At 49.5% G+C, this 27,225-nt stretch overlaps 2 protein-coding genes across 12 annotated transcripts in view; one reads left to right on the top strand and one right to left on the bottom strand.

Annotated features, from left to right (window-relative positions):
- LOC102457209 (uncharacterized) overlaps positions 1-24,806 on the top strand; it is a 160,003-nt gene extending 135,197 nt beyond the window's left edge. For all 8 annotated transcript variants that reach the window (XM_075928293.1, XM_075928298.1, XM_075928297.1 and 5 more), the window contains 8 exons: positions 979-1,088; positions 2,192-2,240; positions 5,296-5,416; positions 6,353-6,447; positions 9,207-9,272; positions 9,687-9,786; positions 10,687-10,839; positions 13,151-24,806. In XM_075928293.1, the coding sequence (XP_075784408.1) occupies positions 979-1,088; positions 2,192-2,240; positions 5,296-5,416; positions 6,353-6,447; positions 9,207-9,272; positions 9,687-9,786; positions 10,687-10,839; positions 13,151-14,826 (2,370 nt within the window). In that variant the 3' untranslated portion in view covers positions 14,827-24,806. The remainder of the gene's footprint in view (positions 1-978; positions 1,089-2,191; positions 2,241-5,295; positions 5,417-6,352; positions 6,448-9,206; positions 9,273-9,686; positions 9,787-10,686; positions 10,840-13,150) is intronic.
- HRAS (HRas proto-oncogene, GTPase) overlaps positions 24,622-27,225 on the bottom strand; it is a 71,170-nt gene continuing 68,566 nt past the window's right edge. For all 4 annotated transcript variants that reach the window (XM_075928303.1, XM_075928304.1, XM_075928301.1 and 1 more), the window contains one exon: positions 24,622-24,890. The gene's annotated coding sequence lies outside the window, so the exon portion shown is untranslated. The remainder of the gene's footprint in view (positions 24,891-27,225) is intronic.

Below are 27,225 nucleotides of genomic sequence, written 5' to 3'. Positions count from 1 at the left end.
CACCAGCAGCCTTGGTGCTTTACAAGACACAATGTAACATGGTCTCTGTCCTGAAGAGCATCCTAGGCAACCATTGATTCACTGGATCATGGTATATGCATAAGGAGATCAGAGTAGAAAGAGCCCATTCTAAAAACCTACTGGAGTGGTTCCTGGACAGACGGCTTTCATGTTCTGGAGCGCAGGCATTTGTAGGTGGTGGGGCGGGAGGAGGTTTCGTTCTAGACTTCAGTGATGACTGTGCATCTTACGGTAGTCTTGGGGATAATTCAATAATAAACCTTTAATGACGGTAGTGCATACACCTGCTGTTAGGTCTTGGCGATTGGATTTAGTTAATAGAAATCCCTATGAATAGAATTTCAGGGGGTACTGGTTGTGTCCCTTTGTACCTAAATGTTTCTGGTGTGCTCCTGAGCAGAGATGAGAACAGTATCTGCAAGTACCTGGCATATATGATGGCACTGAATGGGCGAAGTGGCTTCAGACTCATTGCTCTAAATGGAAAACTAATAGGCAGATGATTTTTCTAGTGGCATGTCTGCCTGACGGGTCCACTTTTTCCATAATAACAGAACAGAAATGGAGGGACCAGACCTCGTTAAAATATCAGCTTCTTGATCTGACTGTGTGTGCAATGAACACACCTGAAATGCTTCCTGTTACGAGTGCCGTATCCTCTGAAAAGACGCATGGAAAAGTTCCCGAGGGTAGTTTTCCTTTCTCCCAGCCTCATAAAAATGCCAAGTGGATAGCAAAACTAGTAATCCCTAGACAGACTGCAGCTTTGCACTCACTCACCAAGTCTGCATGTTTCATTCTGTTGTTCCTTTGTAATCATTAAAAACCGAAGAGTTACTGGCTGGCTGATAGTTGTGAATGGAATGAAAAGGTCTCCTCCTGAAATATTCTATTTCTGGAGCTGATATATGTATCTGTCTAATGGTTTTCCTTGCTCTGCCCCGCACTTCCATCCAGAAAATGAAAGAACAAGCCAGGATCTTCTCATCAGAAATCAAGCAGATAGACCTAGATGTCAACCGCACCTTTCGAAACCACATCATGTTCCGGGATCGCTATGGTGTTAAGTGAGTATTGGATACGTGGTTCCAGACTGTCCTGCATTGGGATTTTTTTTTTCTCTGCCTGATCCCTTGACTCTGACCATCACAAAGGCATGAGCTTGATAGCCTCTTGATAGCCTGGACTGACGTGCAGGCTTCCAAACTGATCCCCCTTATGCAGCAGCTTTGTCCCTCTGTCAACACACCTCTGACTTGAACAGAGCATGTCTAGTGGGGAGAGGGCTTCCCATTCTTCTGTGACTGCAGTCTGGCGCTTCCTGGCTAAGGACTAGCAATGCTGATCCTAAAGAAACCAGGGAGTTAATGGGGGAAAAGGTGGACAAATCTTTAGGGCTCCAGCAAGGCTACAGGGACCTGTCCTGTCTCCCAAGGGGAGAGAAAGTAGCTGTATTCATGGAAGGAAAATATAAACCTTCAGTAGGCGCTGTCACTGAAGCTGCAACATTGCAACCACTGCATCGGCGTTTTACATATCTGCACGCTACTTATTAAGGTGCGTGCCATCTGTGACTCCACTATCCTGAGACCCCCACAGCTGCAACAGCTCTGCATGCCCTAAGTATCGCCACACGTACACATTTCTGCCAGGTTGCACAGAGCAATATTTGTGCAGTTTCTGAGGCAGATATGCAGGAACACAGAGAGCATGAAGGGGTGTCTTATCCCACATATATAGGCAAGGCTGGGAGTGAAGGGTTTTAGCTGTAGAGCACTCACAGCCTCTACTCATTGCACTGTATATTTCTATCCTCGCTCCTCTTTAACAAACACGAGGTGTGAGAGGAAGAATCGTATAACCGAGATGGTGGTGTTTTTCCGAGTTTTAGAATCCAGCTGGACTGCTTAAAAATGGATGGGTGTGTGTGTGCTGAAAACTAGATTTGTGTGTGTTTCTGAACAGGTCTGGTGGCTTGATGGCCTAGTTTAGCACTGTTTTATTGTCTGCTGTCATAAGAAGTGTAATGAGTACCTGGTGTGATTGAGTTTTCACTGAGCTTGCAGAAGCTACAGTCAAAAGCACCTTTGCTTTTTGTGAAATACTTGTTGAAGGGCAAGATTAACTCCTCAGACGATCAAATCTTAATGTCCTCTGTCTCCCTACACAGGCAGCAAGAGTTGTTCCATGTCCTTTCAGCATACTCTGTTTACAACACAGTAAGTAGAGCCAGCTAAAAGTGAGTGCTCCTGACCTCTTTCTTGGCTTACACAGTTCATCTTCCATTGGGAGCGCCAAGTTTTTAATTGGAAGTCCTGATGATTCTATACAGAGCTCCAATGCTTCATCTTTACAGACAGAAAATGTGTGGTTAGCTTCAGAAGCTACAAATACAGTAGGTAGTGTATAGCTACAGATGGCTGTTTTATTCCCATGCACAGTTCTAGTTGCCTGTAATATTCTGAAGGTGCAATTGGGATGGAGCTCAACACAGGAGAAGACAAACTGCTCTTTACCATCATCTTCCCCCCCCCCCCCCCGCCCCCCAAATGATTATCTTGGGAGCCTGGCCTACTGTCCAAAGGGAGTAGGTCAGTTTTTTGTCTTGTGATTTCTAGCTGTGTGTTTAGTGATATCCTTATGGTTGAAGACAGTTATTACTTACTATATTATAAAGTCTCAGAGGGGTGGCCGTGTAAGTCTGTAACTTTAAAAACAATGAGTAGTCCTGTGGCACCTTAGAGACTAACAAAAATTATATATGTCGTTATCATGAGCTTTTGTGAGCAAAAATCTCAAGTTCATCTAAGGAAGTGGGTTGTTCCCACAAAAGCTCATGATACAATATATATATATATATACAGGGCTTGACAAATAATACAATCTACTCACCACAGGTGAGTAGATTGTAACCCGGAAGAGCCAGGTTCGGGTGATCTGCGCATGCGCAGATCGCCGGACAGCACGGTTGGCGAGCGGGGCTTGCCGCGGTTTGAGCCGTGTGTGTGTGTGTGTGTGTGTGTGTGTAAGTAAGTCTCTAAGGTGCCACAGGACCACTTGTTGTTCTTACAATGTGTTAGTCATTTTCAGTGAAGAGTTGAGAGACAACATATGTAAACAAGCTACAGAAATTAACTCTGTCTTCATTAGCTAGTAGAGGCTCTTTAACCCAGAATATCTAAATTTACATAGTGGATTTGTAGACAAAAAAAACCCAGTGTCTCTTTCTCCCACCCCAACCATACTTAGGGGACTGCTGGATTTCCCTTAGTATTTTTAGGACTAGCATGTTTAAGGGAACCCCGGACAGTTGTAACATTATTTGTGACTGAATGTTTGTAGTTCAGGTTCACATTTCTATATACGAACAGATTCACAGCTTACCAACAAAATGAGTTTGATGGCTTTGGGGTGTATCTCCACATTTCAGAGCCACCAGGCAATTTGGCGCAATGAGCCGTCTCTGTTTAGAAAAGGTACAATAGAGTTCAGTAAGGTTTTCATTTTCTGGATATCTTGGGACCAGCCCTGGGATATTAAAGCAGAGTTTTGTAAACCAAGTATGAGCCTACTTACGTGGTGCAAATTTTTCTAGTGACAACATGGATTGCCCTTGGACACTAAAGCACATCAGATTCATCCCAAGTAAACTCTCTTCCATCTGTAGGTCACTGGCACCAATTCAGGCTGTTGTAACATTTCACAATGTGCCGAGGCCCGTGTGAAATGAACTTAGCGCGCTCCCTTCAGTTCCCAAAGGCAGGTGTCCCTGTCTCTCCCACACATAACTGTCAACCTGGCATGTTTTCTCTGCAAAGATCCCACGGAGCCTGATCTCCCCTCTCCCCCGTCAGGGTAGACTTGCCAGGCCTGAGCTAGAGGAAGCGTGGGAAACTTGTACTGCTGCTTTGCTTGCTGAACCTGTGCGATGGATGAATAGGGGATGAATGGTCTCAATAGAGCAGGGGTTTTTCAAAAAAAAATTTCTCATGACCCTGTTGAAGAAAATTGTTGATGCCCACAACCCAGTGTAATGTGACTAGTGTGTGAGCTGTGGGATGGGGCTAAGGATGAGAGCTTTGATGTGTACGAGAGGCGTCTAGCTTTGGGGGGGGGGGAGGGTTCAGGGCTGGGGCAGGAGGGGCTTCCCTTGCGTGGCTCCTGGTTATCGGTGCAGCAGGGGTACTAAGACAGCACCCTAGGCTATGGTGCCCCCAGAAGCACCCTGCAGCAGGTTGCCAGCCAATGGGAGTGCAGAATTAGTGTTTGGGGCACCTAGGAGCCGGTCCTGCTGCCAGCCACTTCTGGGGTGCAGCACAGTCTGTGGTGCCAGGACAGGCGGGCAGCTGCCTTAGCACCCCACTGGTCACCTGATCCCCCTGCAGCAACGAGACCCGGTGCCTGACATTCCATGACCCAGTACTGGGTCGTGACCTGTAGTTTGAAAACCACTGCCATAGATGGTAAGCTGAGACTAAGGACTTGCAGAATCCACTGCTAACTGTCAGTGTCCCAAATGATTGGCTCTTGGATCTAATGCAGATCTGGTGTCGAGCTTCACAAGGAGCTATGTAGCACTTAAAGGATAGTCCTAAGGGAGAGGGGGTTTCCCCCCCCCCCCCCGAAGGACCAAATAACAGCCAGCTGCCTAAGTCCTATTGAAAGTCACTGGGTCCCTTATAATCTTTCCTGTCATTCTTAGACTTAGTTGCTGCAGTGGTTTCAACAAGTGGTACTGGGGGTCCACATACAGTGTTCAAAGGGGTCAGCAAAAGGGGACTTGTGAAAACGATGTTGCAAGTGCCAGAAAAGGCATTCTGTTTGTCTGATCAAACACGCGCATGTGAATACTGCCACCCAGAGGCCATGGTTGTCATGGCCGTAGAAGCCCACAATTCTGGGCCCTTTCTTGTTCTGCACCAAAAGCAAGTACCAGGTGTGTGCACCATTTATAGTTGAATTCTGTTCACTTAGTTTTCAGTCTCAGGTTTGAAGGGCAGGGTTTGCAGATTACAGGCTGAATTTCCAAAGAGGGCCACACCTCCATTTGTTGTTTTTAGGGGCCTGCAAATGAAAAAAGATTGAAAACTGCTGCACTGGAGCATAGACACAGGTTTCCGTACCAGTGGAAAGTAATGATGTCTAGATATCTTTAAACAAAGTTGTGCCTCCACCTAATGAAAATGGTGGAAGTCAGATGTGTGCCTATGCACAGCTCAGCATGTTTAAGAATGAGTGTCATGTAAACATCTGTGTGCTTCTCGACCCTTCTAGGAAGTGAGCTACTGCCAAGGGATGAGTCAAATTGCTGCCATCCTGCTGATGTATTTAAATGAAGAAGATGCCTTTTGGGCACTGGCACAACTGCTGACCAATCAGAAGCACGCAATGCATGGTAAGCCTCAGTAGAACTGCAACCATTTCTGTACACTTCACCTGCTGGTTGATTAGTCTTCATGCTGCTGCTTCTTTGGCCAGCAAGAGGAAATCAGCAGTCAAATGTGTACTCTACCCACTTCCCACTCTTGTCTGCTGATTGTCTGAAGTATGCTTAAAGCCTTCATTATGTGTAAAGTGATTGATGTGTGGAGCCAGATTTAGCCCTTGCATGTTGGCTCATTTGTAATTGAAAAACTTAAAGTTTAGCTGCACTGGACTTTCTTGACTCAAGGTAATTAACATATTTGTAAAAGCTTGTTGTGTATTCCAGGTACAAACATTTCATGGCAATAAATTAACTCTGGGTTTAAAAATGGCTAGTGTAGTCTTACCCGTTAGGCAAGTCCATGCTTCGGCAGTGGGTGGGCTTAAGATACACAATTCCACCTACATAAAAAATGTAGTTGGAGTCGATGTACCTTAAGGAGAGCTTTGGTGCTGTCCTCACAGCAGGAAATCGATGAGAAAAACGCAGGAAGTCGACGGGAGCGCCCTCAGTGTTCAATTTAACGGGTCTTTACTAGACCCACCAAATTGAATGCTGGAAGATGGACCACTACAGTGTTGATCTTTCTGCAAGTGGGGACGTGGCCCTTAGTAACCACACATAGTGCATCCTAAACATACTATGGAATATATCCCCCAGTACATTTATTCAAAGGGACGTGGTGTGCTGGGAAATGTGATGTGTTATTTTATACTAACTGTATTAATGCTGCTTTCATTTGATTGTGACTTTTAAACTGAAGAAGTACTTTTTTTTTTTTAAGTCTCTTTCATAAGAAGGGTGGTGGATAAGGATGTTCAGTCTTTTGGAAAATCAGCCTTGCAGTCGACACCTGTCATTACTTTTTTATTTGACTCTAATTACTTCTGTGTATATTTTTTAAAGGATTTTTCATTCCCGGGTTCCCAAAGCTGCAGAGATTTCAGGCCCATCATGAGCAGATTTTAAGCAAGCTATTTCCGAAGCTGAAGAAGCACATGGTATCTTTTTGTCAATCCCCTTTACTTACTAATATCATGCTCACATTAATTGCTTCAATGTTAACTTGTTCTGTTAAATACATCCAGACTCTACTGTCCAATTAGCCATAGATTTTTTGAGAAGAGGCAGGAACAAGAAAATGTATCCAGGACATGTTTAAAAGGATTTATTTCTTGCACTAACAAGGCATTGCTGTGTTATGCTGGCCATAAAACCTGGCGGGTTCTCTTATTGCATTACAGATGTTTGAGGAGCCCAGTTTGGCTCAATGCTGCACATGTTTTTATTTAACATTTTCCCATGACAATCTGGCTGTGTGGGGACATTTCAGCCCTTCCAATAGAGGGAGACGGGAAGTATGAGAATTGATGCAGTGTCATTCGTTTTCCTGGCTCAGCATCTCCAACTGTTTTTGTCTCCAGCAGATAGTACAAGGCCATTTTTTGGCTGGAGTAGCATCTGCAGCAGGGAATTTAGGCCACAGCTAATTTGTGACCCTTAGGTCTCCTTTTCTGCATATGCTTAATATTTTTGGTATTCAGACCCCAAAAAGCTCTCTGCATTTCTAGAGGGGCTTGGTGGCCTGTCTCTGGGAAAAGATGTTGCTATTGCCATCATCTGAAATAGATTTTGCTTGGTGCTGCAGATGAGCCACCTCTGCTGTTGAATTGTAACGGATCCAAGCTAGGTTTTTCCCTTAATTACAGCTGCTGAGAGAGATGGTGGTAGAGGAAGGAACACTGAATTCCAGCCAGCAGGAACAAATATACCTGCATTGAAGAGACGCCCACACTAGTAACCCTATTTCCCTGAATGTAGATCATGGTTATACCTCTGCCAAACTGGGTATGGGCAAGTGCAGTCCTTTGTGCACTGTTAGAGGAGGGGCCTATGTCCGTGCTTTAACAATACACCCTCCTTCTCAGTGTGATCATATCAGGTGCTATTGTTAATAAACTTTCTTGAGTAATTCATATTTCAGCCTTGGGTAGTAAGATTTATATCCTTGTTCCTGTCTGAGCTGTCCAGTTACGTAAAAGTTTGGAAAGTGCGGGCAGCAGAGTGGAGGTGGAAGCTGAAGAGTCTCTGGAGGGGATACAGGGGGTTTTGGGTTTGGCAAAAAGGAGTTTGCTGGCAAAGAGAAGGTAGCTGGCACCCTTAGAATCCCAGCTGGACTGGTGGGGAGTGCAGCTGACAGCAGGAATTATTCGGGGGGTGTTGCCCTGTATATTTGGTGTCTCCTGTCAGCTTGTCTTTTCTAATACCACAGCAATGTTCATTAAGGATGTAAAATCCTGTTTAATTAGTTAACCAGTTAAATGGAGGGCAGAGCCTACTGACTGGGCTGGAGGGCCCCCTGCCTGTGGCAGACCCATGTGGCTGGAGCAGCCCCCCTATCTTTGACAGGTTGCTTCAGCCTGACCACTTAATTGTAACTAGTAAGCCTCACCCATCAAGGGTGAAGCTTTCCAGTTAACTTTTCACATCCCTAGTGCTGGTGGTGTTTTCGTGCAGGTGCATGTGTGACCAACTCTTCTGTGTGTAAGTTCTGGAGTTATGGGATGCTTCTCTTCTTGCCCATGTCAGATGAGCATCGTGAGGTTTGACTGCTTGAATCATAGAACCGCAGAAGGGGCCTCAAGGATCATCTAGTCCAGGGCTACTCAACACACAGGGTGCTTGCGTCCTGCAGCCTGTTTGTTTACGGCCTGCAGTGCGGTTTGGGTTTACGCGGGGCTCAACACAGAGCCCGTGGGTGGGATCCCTTGAACATGGCCTCCACTGGGAACATGCTCCACAGGAGCCAGGCATCTCCCAGGTGGGGTGAGCATTGAAAGATGCAAGTGGACAGGTTGGCTGGAACAGATGGGTACAGGGTGTTGGCGTTTCTAGCCCCTAGGGAGGAGGTGCTGGGAACACCGGGGCATTGTGTGAAAGAAGCTATTTGTATGTATATGCAACCACACTTAAGTTGTGGCCATTGGCATGTGCTGTGAGAACCATTGTGGCCCCCAGGGCTTCCAAAGTTGAGTAGCCCTGATCTAGTCTAACCTACCGCTGAGCGGCAGGATTTGTTGTAACCTTTTGGAAACCTCCTGTGAACGATCTTCTGCCATCTCCTGAGGCGTCTGTTCCATTGCCCTACTGTTCTTATAGTCAGGAACTTTTTCCTGAGACTTAACCTGCTGTGTTGTCATTTGAATTCATGGCCTCGTGCCCTGCCCTCTCTACCAAGAGGTAACTTCCCTGCTCTCTTTTGTGTCCGTCTTTCAACTCATGTCTGCCTTTAATCTCCTCTTTTCCAAGCCTCAGCCTTTGCTCATCGTATTTTGAGATTCTTGAAGGACAGAGGTGTCAAAACATTGTTATTAAACTCATTTGTGTTTCTATTCCCTGAACTTTTTTGCAGACCTCTCTGGTCTGGAAATTGGGCTGGAAAACCCACTAGCACAAATGCCGTTTCGGTGGCATGTTGGCACTTGTGTGAGGTTAAGTATAACTGGAGCAACTGAAGCCAGGGGTACAAATGAAATTGCAGGAAAGCTTGGGGTCAGCGAAAGGTTCAGGCAAGGATTTGGAAAGGTCTTACTGTAGTTTAAGTAGGGTCAGGAGATATATTTCAGATGAGATGATGTTTCATAGGAGCCTGACAAACCATTTCCAGGACCTCAGCCAGAAATCAGTATTAAAGCAACATGAATTTTACATGAGCCGGTCTAGTGAAATAAACATCTTGTTGCTTGTTGTCTCATCCTAGGACAAGGAGCAGATGACAACGGGAATTTATACAACCAAGTGGTTCCTGCAATGCTTCATTGACCGGGTGAGGGCTGTCCCTGTTCATTCCTGAGTAGATCAATCCAGTTGGCATAGCACTGGGGCAAAATACCCTTGCCATCTGTTTCCAGTCATGTGCTGTTCTCCTTGCTGGCAGAATCCAGCATCTGCATCCCTTGGTGTTTTAAGATGCCAGGCACAGCCCCAGTCTTGGGGTCCCTTGATGATCATGTAACTGATAATATTTTGTGCAGTTACACGACTGTTTGATTAATCGCTATATAACATCCCTAGCACAGAGGCAAAAGCACAGAGAGAAGTCAGTGAGTCTCAGATCTCAGAGGGAGATTGGTAAAGATACTTGCAAGGAGAAGGGGGAGGGGGCATAATCTCACCCAAAATCCACACATTTTACGGGCAGATTCCTCACATCATCTAAGTTGCTTCTTTTTGTAAATAGACACCCTTCACTCTCACCTTGCGGTTGTGGGATATCTACATCCTGGAAGGAGAACGGGTGCTGACCGCCATGGCCTATACCATCCTGAAGCTGCACAAAAGTAAGCGGCTCCGCAGACTTGCTTGACTTCCCCATTCAGCAGGGATGAGCCTATCCTTAGAGCCTGGCGTTTACATTGAACCTCCTGGACTTAGAAGGACTTAGAGAGAAGCCCAGCACTCTTCTGAAAGTTTTTTTTCTTTTACTTTAATTGGACCAAGCACAACCACAGTGGGTGTATCTCCTGAAGCTGGGTCCATTTACGCCAAGTGTGAAGTTGGCCTGATGGTGCTCCACAGTTGGGTGTTTGATTTTTTTTTTTCTCTGTATCATTGGTTTTATACATATATGATACCTCGCATCCCCTACTGGGCACTCCTAAGGCAAGAGGGGAATTATGCCTTTGCTAGCAAAAAAAGGCACATTGGTTTTGGCTTTTCCGCATCTACTCCCCAAGGACCAAATCCCCCCTGCTCAGAGAACCACGGGAGAGAAGAGAGGTTCCTCAGAGCATCGTTTGGTACAGGAATCCCCTAACAGACTGGGAAACTGTAACATGTGTCTTGACTCCCCCTAGTGTGTAAAAGAAATATTCAGGACCAGTCACACACATTGTGTCACTGCCCCAAGGCCCTAAACCTGTAAACATTTATGCACCAGCATAATTTTACTCAAGGATCGCATCAGAGTCTGTGAAATCTGCTCACCCAAATAGTTACATGCAGATGTAAATATTTGCAGGATTGGAGTTAGAGGTTGACTTGAGAGAGCCATAAACACAAGGCAAAAGGAACCCAGGTATTGTTTCTGCTGCCCCACATTTTAACTTAAATGTAAACCAAATCTCCTGTGCTGGTAATGTTAATACTGCTGATCCAGCAAAAAGAGTCTGGATTTACTCCCCTCTAACTATGATACCCCGTTATTCTCTCACTGTGTTGTGTTTTCTGCTGTCCACTAGAACGCTTACTGAAGATGTCCCTGGAGGACTTACGGGAATTCCTGCAGGAGAGAATTTCTGCTTCTCTGCATTATGAAGATGATATAATTATTGAACAATTGCAAATGTCCATGAATGAACTGCGCAAAATGAAATTTGACCTTCCACCCCCAGGTAGGCAAAGCATGAAAGCAGCATTAATGCCACTTTTTCCTCTGCAACCCCAGGTCTGGCCAAGCAGTAGAAATTAACTTGGTGGTGCCAACACTAGTACATCTTTTGGGGTCAGAACAATGCAACTTTTTTCAGGATTATTTTCTCTCTAAAAGTCTAACTGCCCTGGCCTTCTGAATTGCAGAGACAATTGTGTGCCCCTGGTTCTCTGTTCTGTTTGAGATCTCTTTGGTGCAAAGATAGTGTGAGCAGGGCAATCGTGGTTTTATGTCACCATTGTATTCTGAGATCAGACAGCTCCTGTGCTGACCAGTAGATTTTTTTCAATTTTTGGAAATGTGGCCCAACGTGCTGTTTTATTAAGGTTGTTTTTTTAACCCCAAGTTACCTCACTTTGCTTCTCCTGCATATTTTGTTTTTCTGCATTTGCAGAGTTATTGTGTGTTTGAATTGAGCCAGGTGTTGCAGCTGCCTTGCTTTGGTTAAACAGATTTTCTAGGTGTGTGAACCTCCCAGCTACTGGCATGTCACAGGGCTGAGGGGGAGTGGGACATGTTTCACATGATGCAGGGTTGCCATGGTAACTGCCCTCTTTATGTTGTAGCATTGTGTGTGAGGTAGGCAGTTAGATAGAAACCCCCCCCCCCCCGAGTGTAAATCCTTCATGCAAGAGGCGATCCTCCTTTGGTGATGGTGCTCTGCTCTAGAAACACTTAGGGTACATCTACACTGCACCGTTATTTCTAGGCTGGGGCCCTCTGGACTCTGCTGTGCGAGGGGAATGTGGCGAGTGTCTTTCTCTATCAGTCGGGGGAACAGTGAGGAATTGGTTGAGGTTTCTTTGCTTCTCACTTCTGTGCGGCCCCTGACTGTTTTTTTTTTCCTGTGGGTCAGCGGCCCGCGGCCCCCAACCCAAAAAAGGTTCCCCACGCTGTCCTAAAAGATATTGTTCATCTTTGCTTGTTTTTATGGTAATGATACCAGAAATGTCAAATCTGGCGTTCCCTGCTTTTGGGGGCCAACCTCTGGGCTTCAGGGACACTCTCTTGTCAGCAGGAATCGTGTAGTTTTTTTTAAACAAGGCCTCCTTCATCCAGCTGGTTCCTCACTGAAGTGAAAGTAGGTGCGAAGAATAACACAATAAAAAAAAAAAAACAAGCAGCCTAGAGGGGTGGAAATGATCTGGCTCAGATCGTCTTCTCTCCGCTGCTCAAGCTCTTCACTCCTGGGGAAGTGCTAAGGGGCTCAGATTGATGGAGCCCTGGACTAGCTGTCAGGAGACCGGTTTTCTCTTTCCCCTTTGCCACTGACTGACTCTGACCTTGGGCCAGTCACTTTCCCTGTTTCCCCTCCCACCCTGTGTGCCTGCATAGTTTGCAAGCTGCCCAAAGCAGGAACATCCTCTTGCCATGTGTTTGCAGAGACCCCAGCACAAGGATGTCCCAATCTGCTGTAATCCACGCTTTTTAATTATATTGTGATGCCACCATTTCACTCACTCTCCAATCACTGCTTAATTTTCCAGTGACTTGACTGCAGAATATTGCCCTTAGCCAATCTTTGTACCTTTTAAAGGAGCAAACTCAGGACGTGCACCTAATTTTTCTCCTTCACTGGCTACAGTTACAGCATAAAAACCCAGCTGTCGAATTGCAACACGGAACAGTAAACATTTTAAGGCTCTGGTACTGACTCTGCTGGCCAGGTCGTGTCTCATTCCGCAAGTAGCCCCTAGTGAAATCATTGTCCTCATTTATGGCTGCATGTGTGCTACTAATAATTTCATTCAGATGAAAATGTGCTTCTGTGTGGAGATGCGGGAACACGGTTGCACTTCTCTGAGTGAGGCACCATTCCACAGGAAAAAGGAAGGCTGCAGCAGGGCCATGATCAGCTACACGTTGGCTGACCATTTTCTGTCTGCTTAAATACAGATTCAGGCTGGAATTGAGGCACCGAAATGTCCATTGGAATGTGGGCACCAAGCTACCTTTGGTGGCAAATCCCAGCACCAGCTGATCGTAAAACGAAACATTTCAATGTTTAATAAATGAAAGTCCTACCTTAGATAGTGAACCTGCTAGAACAGGAGGACAATGAGGTTGGGAGCTTCCTGGGTTGCTGGTGTGGCTGATGGCTGGCAGGAGGTTCCCAGAGGCAAACACCGTCTGCTCTAAGCAACTAACACATCCCCCATTTTGAAGGGCTGATGTTTGCTGGGCACGGTTCAGCTCCGTCCCGATGGCTGGTTTTGTTAAAGCACTCCTTGAAAAAGAGCTTGATGCATGTGTGGTTTTTTCTCCCCTTGCAGCAAAACCTGAAGAATTCCCCAAGAAACCACTGGGGCTGGAGCTGTCTCTGAATCTCCTGGCACTGAAGCCCAGCCTCACAGTGAATGGTCAGAATAAGGCTGCCACTGACCTCGATTCTGGCCGAGGCATAAAACTGTCCTCTCCGAACAACAGCCCTGCGCCTCCGAATGAATCTATTGGTCATGCAAAGGCAGCAACGAACGACAGGCTCCCTCTGCAGCAGGATGGGCCTCCCTTGCCAGCAGCCGCAACAGATGTGCCTCAGCATCCATTACAGGGCCAGCAGCAACACCAAGAGGAAAACCAGCATGGAGAAGAAAATCAGGTGGAGTCCCCAAAGAAAGCTGCTGGTGAATCCCCATCACAGGAGCAGTTTCCTGGAGGGGAGACTGAGGTGCAGGCCCTCCTGGAGAACCAGGAGGCACCACCAGTGAGCAGGGAGGCTGTCTCACAAGAGAGTCCTCAGACCCTCAATGCAGGGAGAGGTGAAGAGCAGCTGCCGGAACGTAGCCCCTCACCAGCTGTAGGCAACACAGACCAGCCTTTGCAGCAAGAACAACCCAAAGGGACAGTAGTGGACAGCTCTGCCGGCGACATTGCCACCCAGAGCCACAACCCTCAAGTGGACCTGCCTGTCGCTCACAGTAATACATTAGCGGGTCAGGAGTCGCCAAACCAAATGTCTCTTGCCAAACAAAGACCCTCAGAAGCTTCCGTGCAAAGTGCCTCAAGTCCTGACGACGCGAGTGCTCCCCACTTCTCTGTGGCTTTGCTGGCAGGAGGGCCGCCTCTAGAGCAGCAGCATGGGCCTCCCAGTACAGACTCGTTCTCGACACCAGGACCAAACCTTGCTCCTCCTGGCGATATGTCCGAGACCGTCCACGTGCCTGCGTTGTGTGCGGTGACAGCGCTCGATACTCTCTCCCTGCCTCCCCAGGATGGGAGGCGGCGGCCTTCTAACATCTCTCAGTATGACAACATCTCCGAATTGGAGTACAACGAGGGTAACCCGTCTGGGCGGGAGCCCAGTTCAGAGCTGCTTCGTGGTGCAGCACCACAACACAAGCCAGACTTAAAACCCTCCCTCCCCAAGTCTGCGTCTGTGGGTGAGATTGCAGATCTGGGGGTGCACTCAGGAGGGAGCACAGATTCGGTGCAGCAGGCAGTAGGACCAGGCCACCCAGCCTTCCACTTGCTTCCTCACCAGAGACTGACTGGTGGTGGCGGCAGTGTGCCGATCTTATCCATGCTTGACTCTGGGGCAGCTCAGCTGGCAGAGGGGCTACATGACCGACCCCTGTCATCCCCGGCTTTACAAGGGCAGTTCAGCCCCTACAGAATAGTAAAGACAAACACCCCGCTTCATGTGGCTCATGCTACGGAGCAGGACTTCTCGAACCAAAAAAGTATGGCATTGCCTTTGCAAGAGGGCGGTCATCATGTACGGGCCACCCTTACAGCAGCTGATGGAGGCCCACGTCCTGTGGCTGTGGAACACGAGGCTCTGGCTGCCAGTCGGAATGCGCAGAAATCTCTAAATGCATTGAGAGAGCCCCGTCCCACGCTAAGCCCAAAGCCAAAAATACCGCCCCAGGTTGCCAAAGCCCACTCAGAGAACAGTTTCTATCCAGCCTGCCCTTCTGCAACGCAAATGTCCAAATCGGTGACATTTTAGCAGGGGTCGGGGTGAGGAGGGGAAAGAAACAATAGAATTGCATTGTCTATTCATGAGACATCCTTGTAAAGGTTTGCAATGAAAAGCCCAGGGTAGAGAGGACAGGAGGCAATCCTGTGCCAAGCTGCGTTTGGTACGAGTGCTGGGGGGCAGCGTGTGGCATGGAATCGGCCCTGTGGCCAACAGACAATGTATTGGTGCCAGAGGGGTTAAAAAGTCTGAGGCGGGGGGGGGGGAGGTTTCTGTGGACAAATCACAAAGTGCTTTCTCCCCTGCTCATGTGCAGAGAGGCGCAAAGCTAGTTAACATGCTAAGTATTTTGACTGTTTCCCCCCATCGTTTTTATAAACCCAAGAGCGTGGTCTCCTAAGCCAGAGTTTAGTTTCTGTGAATGTGGGAACAGATACAACATAGAGGATTCAGAATCATTCTTACCAACAGAGAAGCTCTGGGAGACAGAGACAGACAGAGGGGCCTTCTTTACCAATGAGCACTTGCTCAGTGTGGCCAGTAGCATTTTTTCTAATGGCCTTTGCAGCAATAGGTTTTTCCGAAGTTCTCATTGCCAGCAATCCTTCAAACACGGCTACTGAGTATTCTTACCAGGGAAGCCAGCCTTCCACAAAGTCTATGCAACATCCAGCTTTAGTCCAGAATTCCTGGTGCGCGCTGCTCATGTCCTGGGGAAAAGGCTGGGCATCTTTTCAGCTGGTGTGCAACAGGCCAGGGTAACATGCCTATTCTTCACGCTTTACCATTTGCAGGGAAGCCGACTGCTGTGTGCTAAAGCCCTCTTCTGTTTCTGGGGGGTTTGTTCAGGGCTGAACTGTAGCGAGGAGTGGACCAAAAGTAAAGTTAACTTTTGATGTGAATAGAAAGCAAGCTGAGAAAGGGGCGTGTGCTGGGCTCTCCAGCCTGCCCGTTTGTGCCAATCCACTCAATGGTTGTTTGCATTGCTTGAGTTCGTGAGACAGGGCTGTACATGTGTAACGTGGAGGGAGAGTCAAAGCAGAGCTACAATCAGTTTTCCAAAATGCCTGTCTGCTCTTGTTTTGCTCCATGAAGCCATGACAGTGAGCAAGCCCCCACTGCCTTGCCAAATGACCAATCGGTGTGTAGCAGTGCTAATAAAACAGGAGGCATTCTTATTTGAGTGGCAGAGGCAGTGCCCTGGCTGGTCTTTTGCTTTAGCTAACAAGCCCTGAGAGTGTAACAGGATTTGGGATGGTCTCTCACCTTAACCGGTCCCTGCATTGAGCTGCTGAAGCGTCAGTGTAGAAACCACACTGGAGTTAGGAAGGAAGGTGGCAAACTGCTGGACGGCTTGGCTCAGCTCCCCCTGGAGTTAACCTGGCAGCAAATCAGCAGCATAAGAAGCTGCCAAGAGAGGAAATGTTGGTGTAAAGATTCCGAAGAGGAGGGCTTTCCTGCAAAGCTTAAAGCCCGTGGTCCAGAAATGCAAATATCTTGCCTGGGAGAACAAAGAGATTGGGGGAGGAGGGGGGGGAAAGAGAGATTTCTTTCAAGGCAAATTTACAGTTCCCGAGGAAAGAGTCTGTATTGATGAAGCCCAGCATCCTGGGGAAAATCGCTAGTGCTGTTTTCTGGTGCAGTTCAGTAGCATGCACTCTGGCCATGGTTCTTACATCCTGCTTTGTAATGGGGAGCTTGATTCTGAAGAATTAACTACAGGCAATGCCTCCTTCAACACCTGGGGATGCTTTGAGAGGTAGGGGGCTGCTCCAAAGCTCAGTGAAGTCAGTGGCAAGATTCCCATTGACTTTCATGGGCTTTGGATCAGCTCAAAGATGTGTCCTAGAGATGTGGGCCAGAAGGGTCCTGTGGTGGCCATTTAGACCCTGAGCATGTGAGCAAGAACCAGCAGCCAAGCCAGCTGAAAAGCAGCAGGCTCAGCACCACCTCGGAGCCCAGCTTCACTCTGTCCTGTGTCTCCCCTCCGGTCATGGCTGATGCTTTATAGGAAGGAGACCAACTTCCCCCAGCCCTTTGAACACCCAGGCAGTAGTTCAGCAGGAGGAGTGATGGCCTTTCGTTAGCGTGTCCCCCTTGATCTCCAGAAGCCGGCAAGCAATGGAGAGCAAGTGCATGACTGGGCTTGGTTTCTGTCTGCTGGGATCTGCCCTCTCCTCTAAACTCATGTCACTCCCGCTCACCTGATTGGGAGCTGAGCTCATACATGCGAGCACAGATTAGAGCCTTTCACCTTCACTCTTCGGCCAGCCTGACCTTCCTCCCCACTGTGTCTGCTGCCTGTGCAGGTGGCTGTAGGCACGGTGAGCTCAGAGAGGGAGGGCATCTAGGTCCTCTCGTCATCCACACTTCGCATGGCGATGGTCTTTAGATGCTGAATGTTACCTGGGCAGGCCGAGTGCCAATTGGACACTTAGCACTAAGATTCACTCCAAGCTGTGCAGTAGCACCCCCCCCTTGGGCTCCACGCACAGAGGTGCCTGGTGGGGGTGGGGAGCACCCCTCCCCCAGCCAAGCACCTCCATGCACGGAGCCCAGGGCCCCTGGGCTGTGTGGGGCTCATTAAGCAACTGCAAGGCCATGCTACTGCACTGCTTGGAGGGGAGGGGAGGGGACGTGGCTTAGCACCAGTTCCATGATGTGCTGACATCAGTGGGAAGAGAGCGGTGGACTTAGGCTCAGACTGCCTAGGATCACCACCCTCTTCGACAAAATAGTGCCATAGTTGGAGGCCCAGGCCACAGCACACCATGAGCAATGAGGCAGCACCGGGGGCAGGGATCCCTCATCCTCAGTAAACGAGAAGTGCCTGTAGTGTCTTCAATTGAGCACTGTTTGGTCAACTCCCTCTCCACCCCTTCCCCCCACTGCCCTGCTCTAACCGGGTTCATTTGCTGCCTTCTGGACTTAACTCTGAAATGCGGCTAGAAGGCAAAGCCAATTGCCTGGTCTGGGACAGCGTATTTCTGAGGGGAAGCAAGGAGCTGCAGCCACAGCGCTGTGACAATTCTACCACAGCAGTAGGAGTTGCTGTGAATTCACAGTGGAAACTCTTGACTTTTTTCTTCATCTGTGTCTTTGCACAAAGGCTTTACTGGCTGCCCTGTGAGGACCTCAACAGCCAGTCAGCTGCTACGGGTTGGTACCATTGGAGCAATGCCTGATTTCTAGGCTGGCGGTGGTAGTTTGTTTGTGAAGGTAACATTGTACATACAAATCAACTTACACATTTCCATTTCTATTGTTACTAATGACCATGTCAAGTTCAGGCATCCCCCCATCACTAGGGGGACCCAGTGAACTTCCAATGGAACCCAAGGGCTTAGGTCGGCTCTGGCCATTGTCTGGGCTTGGTAGGGAGCTGTGCAGGAGTAGAAATCATGCCCATCTTCACTTTTTTTGGGTGGGAGGGGGGAGGAGAGTAGAGAGACTAGCTCCAACCAACCAGGAGGACTCACGCTGTAGGAGAGGGAACAAATTTCAAAGACACTTCCTACAAATAATGTGTAATTCCTAGGATGCCCCCAATTGGATGGCAAAGCCAGTGTTATTTCATGCAAACTCAGGAAAACAGCTTCCTCCGCCAAGGTTACTTTTACTTAGCTGATATATATTTAGTTTTAAAAGAGTAGTATTGTTGGTGTTCAGGCTTTTTTGTGTGTGGTGAACTAGCACTTTGAGCAGAGGCTGTGCAGCCCTGTGGCAGGAACACAGCACCAGAGTTCAGGAAACCGTGACCTTTGCGTTTCAGTGGACTTTAGAGGGCTGGTGTGTCTCTGATGCACTTTGAGAGATCTGCTACCATTGGCTTTTATTTCCAATTGCTACTTTTGTTTACAACATGGGGAGCTTCCTTTGTGATTCTAATGTATTGTTATTACTTTAAAACATTGTTATGTATGTGTTTTTTTTTTTGTAAGGGAGTTTGAAAAGCAAAATGCTTGTTCCTTTTTATGCTGGTTCAGACAGACAATGTAGTGTTCAATGCTGTTTTACATGGTTGTAATAACAGTTGAAGTTTAACAAACAGCTGCAGCATATTTTCTTCTAGGACAATGCACTGCACTGTCTGCTTGTTTCTCAAATCTGCAGCTTGTTCCATTGTGTTAGAACCAAAATCTTAAGTTTCCCATCTCCTTGGACCTCAAGCTGCCTGCCCCTGGTCCTGTGTTCTGGATACAATTATTGTAGTTAGAACTGGAGGCTTCCTGCTTTCAGGGCACAGCTCTGAGAGCCATTCATCCTGGGACTGGGCTGCTCTTTCTCTTTGCATTCAGGGCTGAGGAGAGGGGTTGGCACTTGATGTCTCATCTCTGCTGTGCAAGAACAGGTACAGCAAATCTTCCCCCCACTGCCTTGGTCCTGTCCCCGATCTGTCCACATAAGAGAGGCTAGGTGGGAAGGACATAAGAGCATGTTACTAGCAGCGTGGAATCAAGAAGCCCTTGAGCCTTAGGTGAAACCACTGTCCTCAAATAGGTGGACAGCTCTGTGCGCAGCCATCCCTGCTGACCCTCGGCAATACAGAGAGCCATTGGCGGTGTTGCTTGTAATAGAGCTGCACTGGGTTTAAGAGATCCCTCAGCCTCCTTCCTGAGCCTGCCTCAGAGGCTGGGTCTGGGTTAGTTCTTTAGCTTGGTTTTGCTAATGTTCTTGTGACTAGTTGAAACCCTCCCCCAGCCCCTATCTTCAGTCTTGTGTCCTGCCCCTTCTTACAAGTAATCCTGTGTGCAGTGGGCTTGCTGCAGTTTCAGATACTATGTTTATAGTCTCATAATGCTTTCTAGGTGACACCTCCACTCTCTGCACTGCTAGTCTGTCCATGCACAGGCTGTTGTCTGATTACATAGGACAAAGGCCACACTTCTGTGCTTGGCTGGGACACAGCAGATGACCTGAGGAGAAAATTTAAGAACCATGAATAGTCTAGCAGCCCCTTAGGGACTAACAAAACATGTAGATGGTATCATGAGTATTCATAGGCACCACCCACTTTTGATGAACGTAACCCTAGCAGCACCTTGATACTATTTGTTTTTGCAGTTACAGACTAACAGGGTTACCTCTCTGAAGATTTTTACCAGAGGAGAGGCAAGGATGGTGGGAAACCATTCATTGCAACTGCCTGGCTCAGTCTAAGGGGAGCGCAATCACAGTGCCCCTTTTCTCAAAGGACCCACCAAGCAGATATAGCCAGACACCTGCATTGGTAGAGACTAGACCCTCGAAGGATTGTGTCCCCCTTATTTAGGTTCTTAGCAAACTTTGGCACACTCACATTACACTGTCCCTATAGCTGAGCCATTGAAGTGCAGTAGCCACATTGCAGCCCTCTTATTTTTCCTCACAGCTGAGTATGACAAGGCTGCTTCAAGGTGTACCCCAAGGCCTGGACACAGCTGGAAGGACAGGAAGAGGCTATTGTCACACACAGAGTATCAGCATGTTCTGTGGCACTAGTTTTCAACCAGGCATATGTTAACTAGTTTTATAAGTGGCTATATAAAAAGTCCTGGTGCTGTCAGTGCAAGCTAAAATTTAATACAAGAATAGGACTGCTCTACTAAAATGTAAGTGCCAGCCAACCATTTTCCAGTACTAGTATGTGGTTTCAAAAGGAGAAACATGCAAGTATGTTGTAAGTCTATGATTCCTAATAGAGGGGGTATGGTAATCGTGCAAGGTTGAGAGCCCCTGCTCTAGCATATCACAGTGCAACACTACAACCAACAGATGGCACCACAGCCACACTAGCCACCAGAACAAGCCTCTGTCCATCCCCTGGCACCACTGATTCTCCCTACACAAAAGCCCATACCTGGTCCCCAAGTTACCACTGTCCTTCCTTGAGTCAGGTACTGGCCATTTAGTGCACTAGTTCTCCACCCCCTCCCTTTTAGCAATAGAGGCCCTCCTATGATACCTCAGCAGCCCTTCTTCCCCTGCCCCACGCATTGGGAGCCCTTGTAGGACTGGTGGTTCTTGTAGTGTTAGTGCCTAGGAGAGCTTCTCATCCATGACCTGCCCTGCTGAGAGTGGAAGACACTTTCACCGATGCATGGAACACAGAATGAGCCCGTGGAACTTGCTGGAGGATGTTGGGAAGACCAGGACTTTAACAAAGTTCAAAAGAGAGCTAGATAAATTCATGGAGGTCAGCGATGGCTATTAGCCAGGATGTGCAGGAATGGTGGCCCTAGCCTGTTTGTCCGGAGCTGGGAATGGGCCACAGGATGGCTCCAGTAATTATTCCCTGTTCTGTACATTCCCTCTGGGGCATCTGGTATTGTCCAGCTTGCCCCCCGATCTAGTCTTCAAACAGTGGCCCTTTAGTCTGACCCAGTATGGCCATTTTATTCTAATGAAGGCCTCATAGTGGTTTGAGCTTGTACTCACAAAACAGAACTGGCATATCCAGTCCTACCCCCTCAGCTTACATGTCCAAGAGGGTCTACTCCCCAAAGAGCCTGTGGGCCCTGTAAAAGCAGGGGGTAAGCTCCTGCAGGTCTAAGCCAAGTTCAGTTCAGGGGAGCAGCTGCTGGGACTGTCTGCAGCCAGCAGAGCTCCCTCATGCAAATAGTAGTGCTCTGTGTACAGGAGGCAGCAGACTGCCAAAGCAGCTGAGTTTTCAGCTGGGGTGGGGAATCCTCTCATTCTCAAAGGGAGCTGCTGGGTGCAGAGCTTTCATGAAAGCCTGGGCCAGGAGCATCCACTGCTGCAGCCCCAGGGTTAACTGGCCTGGGAAGGCTGAGGGCTAAAGTGTCCCTCAAGTAACTCACTGCAAGATGCACCATCCTGCAGCCCAGCAAAGCTGCTGTAGAGAGGACACTTGCAGCCATGGGGGCCCTGCCCCTGTTAGAGCCCGAACTCTGCTGGAGCTCGGTGTTCAGGCACAGCCTGCTCCGGCCCTGGCCCACGCTAGAGTTGAGCTGACCTCAGCACGGAGGAGAAACAGAACAAAGAGCAGGTCAGGTCTTACCTTGATGGGGAGTCTCAGTGCATCGCTCGGGCTCCCGGCTGTCTGGGGCACAGCAGCAACAGAACCCAAGGTAGTTGATCCCTGTCAGCTCAGGTTGCTAGGAGCTTATTGACTGCTGCATCCCATCCACCAATCAGTGAGTCAGCACTGAATAATTGATGCTGAAGTGGAGCCACGACAGACAGCAAAGCTTTGGACTATGCCAGGCTCCAGTGCCCAGGCTGCAGCAGCGAAAGGAAGGGCAGCTCGGAGTCCAGTCCCTGCTGCAGCCTGCTTGAACCCTGCACAGGCCAGGAAGCCACGTGGCACAGGGGAAGGGGGCAGTATTGCAAGAGGCACACAGATCACAGAGGGGGGATGCTGAGTAAACCCCTTTGAAGGCTGTAGGGTGGGTAGTGCCTCAGTTCACATGCAGCTGTGGTGTGTCTGCTTCTCAGGCATGCTCAGCATCAGGCTGGGAGCTTCTAGCCACCAGCTCTTCTCCAAAGCTGGGGAGGGTGCTACCTGGTGCAAGCCCCCAGTCTGCCTGGGCCTGTTGAAAGACAGCTCCCCTACATGTAAATGAAGCCACTGCAGTTTGGAATCCTACAATGGGTCCCAAACCCCCCACCTCCCCCAGCTGTAACTAGCTGCAGGCTCCCAGCAGACAGATGAGTTCTCAGAGCTTTCCTCTTTGGCACAGCAGCCTGTATTTCAGCAAGCAGTTGTGTCCCCATCTCTCCTGCCCTATGACCTGACCACCCTTCCTGATAGAGATCATCACATCAAGCAACTGTCTGTCTCAGCCCTCCCCCCCGCTCACACCTGCAGCTGCAAGCCCCAGCAAGCCTGCGGCTCTCAGAAGCCAGAGGGAGCAGAGCAGAGAAGAGTGTGAACACCACAGCTCAGGCTGGGCCCACCTTAGTCTGTGGTCTAAAAGCCTTCCTGTTGTGGCCAGTGTGGTTCCAACTACGAGCCTTGCTGCACAACAGCCTGAACAACAAAGCCCTGGAAGAGCCAGTCGCACGCTTGGCCAGGTCAGACACAGCCATGAACTCTTGTGTCCGAACAGCTGGCCGCTCCCTGCACCCGGCAATGCCTGGGGTACAGCCCAGGGAGCTAGGCTGCCACCTGCACAAAAGGGGGAAAAAGTGGAGGGTGCCCAGGGCAGCAGATACCCAGGCACCCCTGGCTGATGCACAGAGCCCTGTGGCACCCTGCTTCAGTATGTACATGCCTTGTGCCACCACCCAGGGCACAGGCTTCCTGGACTTTGCGAGGTCACAACCTGAGGTCCTTTTGCAGCTCTTCTCCAAGGGGTCTGCACACTATGCCGTGTGGTACAGTAGGACCCAAGTCCATCAGGCTTCTGAGGGTGCAAACTGATCCTGGGAGTCACAGCTCCATCTTGAACTCACTCTCCTTGGCTAACCCCTCCCTGTGCAGCAGCATTCGCCCCCTCCCTCTGAAAACCCTCTAATCCCCCTCCCCCAGCTCAGCATCAACAGGGTAAAGCAAATGCATAATCAGTCATCACCACAACTCCTCAGTCCTGGGGTTAAGGAACCAAACAAACCAGAGCACGGTTCCCTGGGATTCAGGCTCTGCTCCCACTCCAGCAACAAGGCCCTATAACCACCTAAGCATTTCTAGCACCGCCGGCTACAATGCAGGCATCCCATGCACCTGGGAAGCCCCACAATCTCATTCCCTGCTGTCTTGGCGAAGACAAAATTATTGGCTGGTGTTTGTATCATTCCTAGACAATCAGTAAAACCCCTTTAGACCCCCTCTCTCTGGTTTATGTCTCACAAGAAGCTTGAACACAGTAGATTCCTTTTGTTCCCTGCTCCCCTGGAATAGTCACATTTATATACAGTCTGTGACTGTTGCAGGCTCCTAGCTGTACACACACAGTGGAGTCCCAGCTAGCCAGCTGCTGCTAAGGAAGAGGCTGGCAAGGAACAAAACGTACAAACATTTCACAAACAGTCACATGGACCAAATCAGCCCCACCCCAGGCAAGAGCAGTTTAACGTGGCCAAGTCGATGAGCGGCTGTGGATACACTCACTCTCCACAGCTTTTCTCCTCCCCACTCCCCAGGACCAGGAATGCAAACAGCTCCAGCTGCCTCTAAGTGCTCACTGAGGAGATCTGATCACAGCAGCAGAAAGCAACTCACTGTCAATCCTGGGGCTGGCTCTGTAAAACTAAGGCTAAGAATTCACAGCAAACGTGACCCCGCTCCTTACGCCCCCAGAGGCGGGGCAGCGATTTAGATACATGCCGCCTCTGCCCCACAGACATCACATCTGTCTGAGCACAGCCCCAGGGAACCCAGACCCAAACTCAGCTCCCTGCTGAGACATTCACTGGACAGCTCCTACTTCCTGGGAAGGGGCAAGAGAGCAGCACTATAGCAGCGATGGTGGTGAACCAAGACAACTCTGCCTCTTTGGAGCAGCATCCACCTTCAAAACAGCCTTAGTGCAAACAAAACCCATGGGAACTGGTAGTTTTCAGTTAGTGGAGGACCTACTTTGTGGATGGTGCTTTGAAGAGGTTTTCTCTCTCTGGAGATCAAAGGATAGTCATACTGGTCCCCAGACCACACGACCTTTCCTAGAAACGAGATGCTTTGACTGCCAGGAAAATCACAAACAGGTTCCATAACAGATGGGTTATGCTCAGCAGAGCCACCTTCAAATCTGCTGGCTGCCCCATCTTCCAACCTGGGTGTCTCTGCTAGTAGGAGGGAATAGTTCACCCCCACCCCACCTTCCACCCACAAAAGCCAGCCGCAGCAACAGCTGCCTCTGCAGTAGGACAGACCCACCGAGACCATTTGGCGAGACCATCAAATAATAATTTACTGTGATTCAATCTGTGGCTTTGTACAGTTGCTGGGAGAGGGGGAGGCAAAAGGAGTTGGAGAGGGGGAAAGAGTCGCTTGTCACAAGCCTGATGGAGTTTGAAACAGTCCGTGCTGGGCTCCAGACACCTTCCTCCTACTCATCTCCCTCCTCCCCCGGATCCATTTGCTGCTTCTTGTGTTTCACCTCTGTCCGCGTGCACCGCACAGTGGGAACCCCTCCGAGTCACCATTTGGTCAACTGAAATGAAAAGGGGGAGGAGGAACTAGAATCAGCAGCTATTCTTACCCTACCCTCCGATAGCTGCTCCCCGGCCCGTCTGTTCCCACTACCGGCTGCAGAGGGAACGAGGGCTGGAGAAGGGTGGGGTCAGGAGCGCACGTTCGTTTTTCAGCAGTTAGTCCCCACGTGGCACAGCACGTGCCTGACTTGAAACATGCGCGCTGCAGAGCAAGCGGCTGCTTTGCTGAATGGGGTTTTATGCTGGGACTGGGTACCTAACTCCCTTGGGCTAAGCCCTGGAGTAGCCTTTGGGGAGGGGGAAGAGCGATGTCCAGCCTTTTTGGGCCCAGAATCTGCAGGCTCCATTGCAACCAACGAAGCAGGGGCCTCTTCCCCGCCCCCATCCCAGGTCCTGCCCCAAGGGAGCATGGGACAGGTGCCCTCCTCCGCTGAGCCACCCTCCCGCCGTGTTTGCTGAGCCCCTGCAGTCAGGTTCCCTGGGATCTGATGCACAAGGAGAGACAGGAAGTTGCAGGGTTATGCTGGTGGCCAGCAGCAGCCTGTGCAGGGAGGCAGGGAAAAGTTGCTTTCAGCCACACGGGCAAAGACACAGGCCGGGTCATTCCATCCCTCATCTTCCTTCCCTGCAACTGGAAGCAGCTCCTGTTCCTTCCCTTCCGTGCCGACAGGCTGCTGCTGGCCACACTCCAGCGTGAACCCTGGCAGAAATCTGGGATGGGCAGGGGCACGTTGTATGACCCTGTGGGCCCCCTGCACATGTTGATGGGAAGATGCAGTATCGGCTACCAGGAGAGGCTGCTCCATCCTGGGGGCCCAGCCAGGCGTAGAGGGAAGAGGATGCCGGGCAGGGAGGGTCATTCCCCAATGTCAGTGGTTCCCAACCGCTGGACCATGGCTTGGGCTAACTCACAAACAATGCTGGGCAGGCCCTCCTGCCACACAGGGAAGTGCTCTTCCACAGCTGAGAGGAGACCCCACTCTCGCCCAGCACTGGTTGGCTGAGAGGCAGGGCAGGACACGCCTCTCCCAGATGTGGTGGAAGGAGAAGTGCTGGCCTAGATAAGGGTGGCGGGGCAGGCACTGGGGGCTCCAGGGGTGGGGCTAATGCTGGGGGGCTCTGAGGACGGGGTTAATATTGGAGGCTGACACTGGGGAGAGGGTCTGGGGGGTTGGGTGCAGTGGGGCACTGGAACCAGGAGGCTGGGGGGGATTTGGTGAGGGGGGGGGAGCTCTAAGGGGCAGGAGGCTGACACTGGCATTTGGGGACCAGTAACATTTTATTTGCATATTCATTATTATGCAAACAATGAATATGCAAATAAAATGTTACTGGGCCTCCAAAAGTTTGTGAATGAGTTTGCAGGACCAATATCAATAAAGGATGGGAACCACTGCCGTATGTGATAGAGGTGGATAGGTGTGTGAGCGTGCGTAACCTCTCCCCATGTGTGTGTGGGGGGGTGTCACCCCTCCCTGTGTGAACCCTAAAACTTAAAAATAAGGTAAATTTAAAAAACCCATCTACGCAGTGTTTTTTTCACAGGGGCTCAAGTTTGTTTGCACTGCAAATAAATAAAGGAAAAGTGGCTCTTTCTACATGCAGAAGAAAGCAGAGCCTAACAGACATGCTGCAGTATCGCATGGGCTTCTGTGGTCTGCCCTGTAATTAGGCACCAGTTTTATGTCACCGTGAGCTTTGCAGCAGTAAAGTCTCTCCACTGCCCATGGGATGTGGAGAACTCACAGAATAGTTCAAGGTCCCTTGAAAAGCATGCCCACGTCAGCGAGGGACACCAGCCCCGCTCCTGCTTTGGCAGCAATACCCTTCCTGGGGAGGCCAAGGGGAATGGCAGTTCAAGGAGATGTTTGGCGCTATCTGTGTGCTTTCAGCTGAAAACGATCATCGCCAGCGCAGGAAAGGAGCCCCACCACTTGTATCCCCATCCGGAGGAAATGCTTCTGAACATCTGGATTATCTGAACATCTGGAAACCTCCCGCCACAGCCATAGCTGCACTCGGCCCCGCACGAGGGAGATCCCCTCTGAGGATCTACTCTGTCCTCAGCAGGGGCGGGTGCTCCGCTGTTTGTGTGTGTAGAGAAGGGGAGGTGGTTGGGGAGGAGGAACTAGGGGAAGAGCTCTGCTGAGCTCACAGACTCGTCAGCGGCCGTGCTCTGAGAGGCAGCGGAGGAGGAGAGCTGCCTCACACTCCGCTCACCTCCTTGAGCAGTCCTGAAACTGGCCAAACCCAGCTTTTTCTGGGAACTTAGTACCCATTAAAGGAAATGGCGCCACAGCTCTGGAGAGCTCTGATACCCAGGGAAGAGGCACA

Source organism: Pelodiscus sinensis, chromosome 4, assembly GCF_049634645.1.
Source record: "Pelodiscus sinensis isolate JC-2024 chromosome 4, ASM4963464v1, whole genome shotgun sequence".
Classification (NCBI taxonomy): Eukaryota; Metazoa; Chordata; order Testudines; family Trionychidae; genus Pelodiscus; species Pelodiscus sinensis.
Note: the sequence above shows the minus strand (reverse complement) of the source record. Positions and strands in the feature narration are given on the sequence as shown.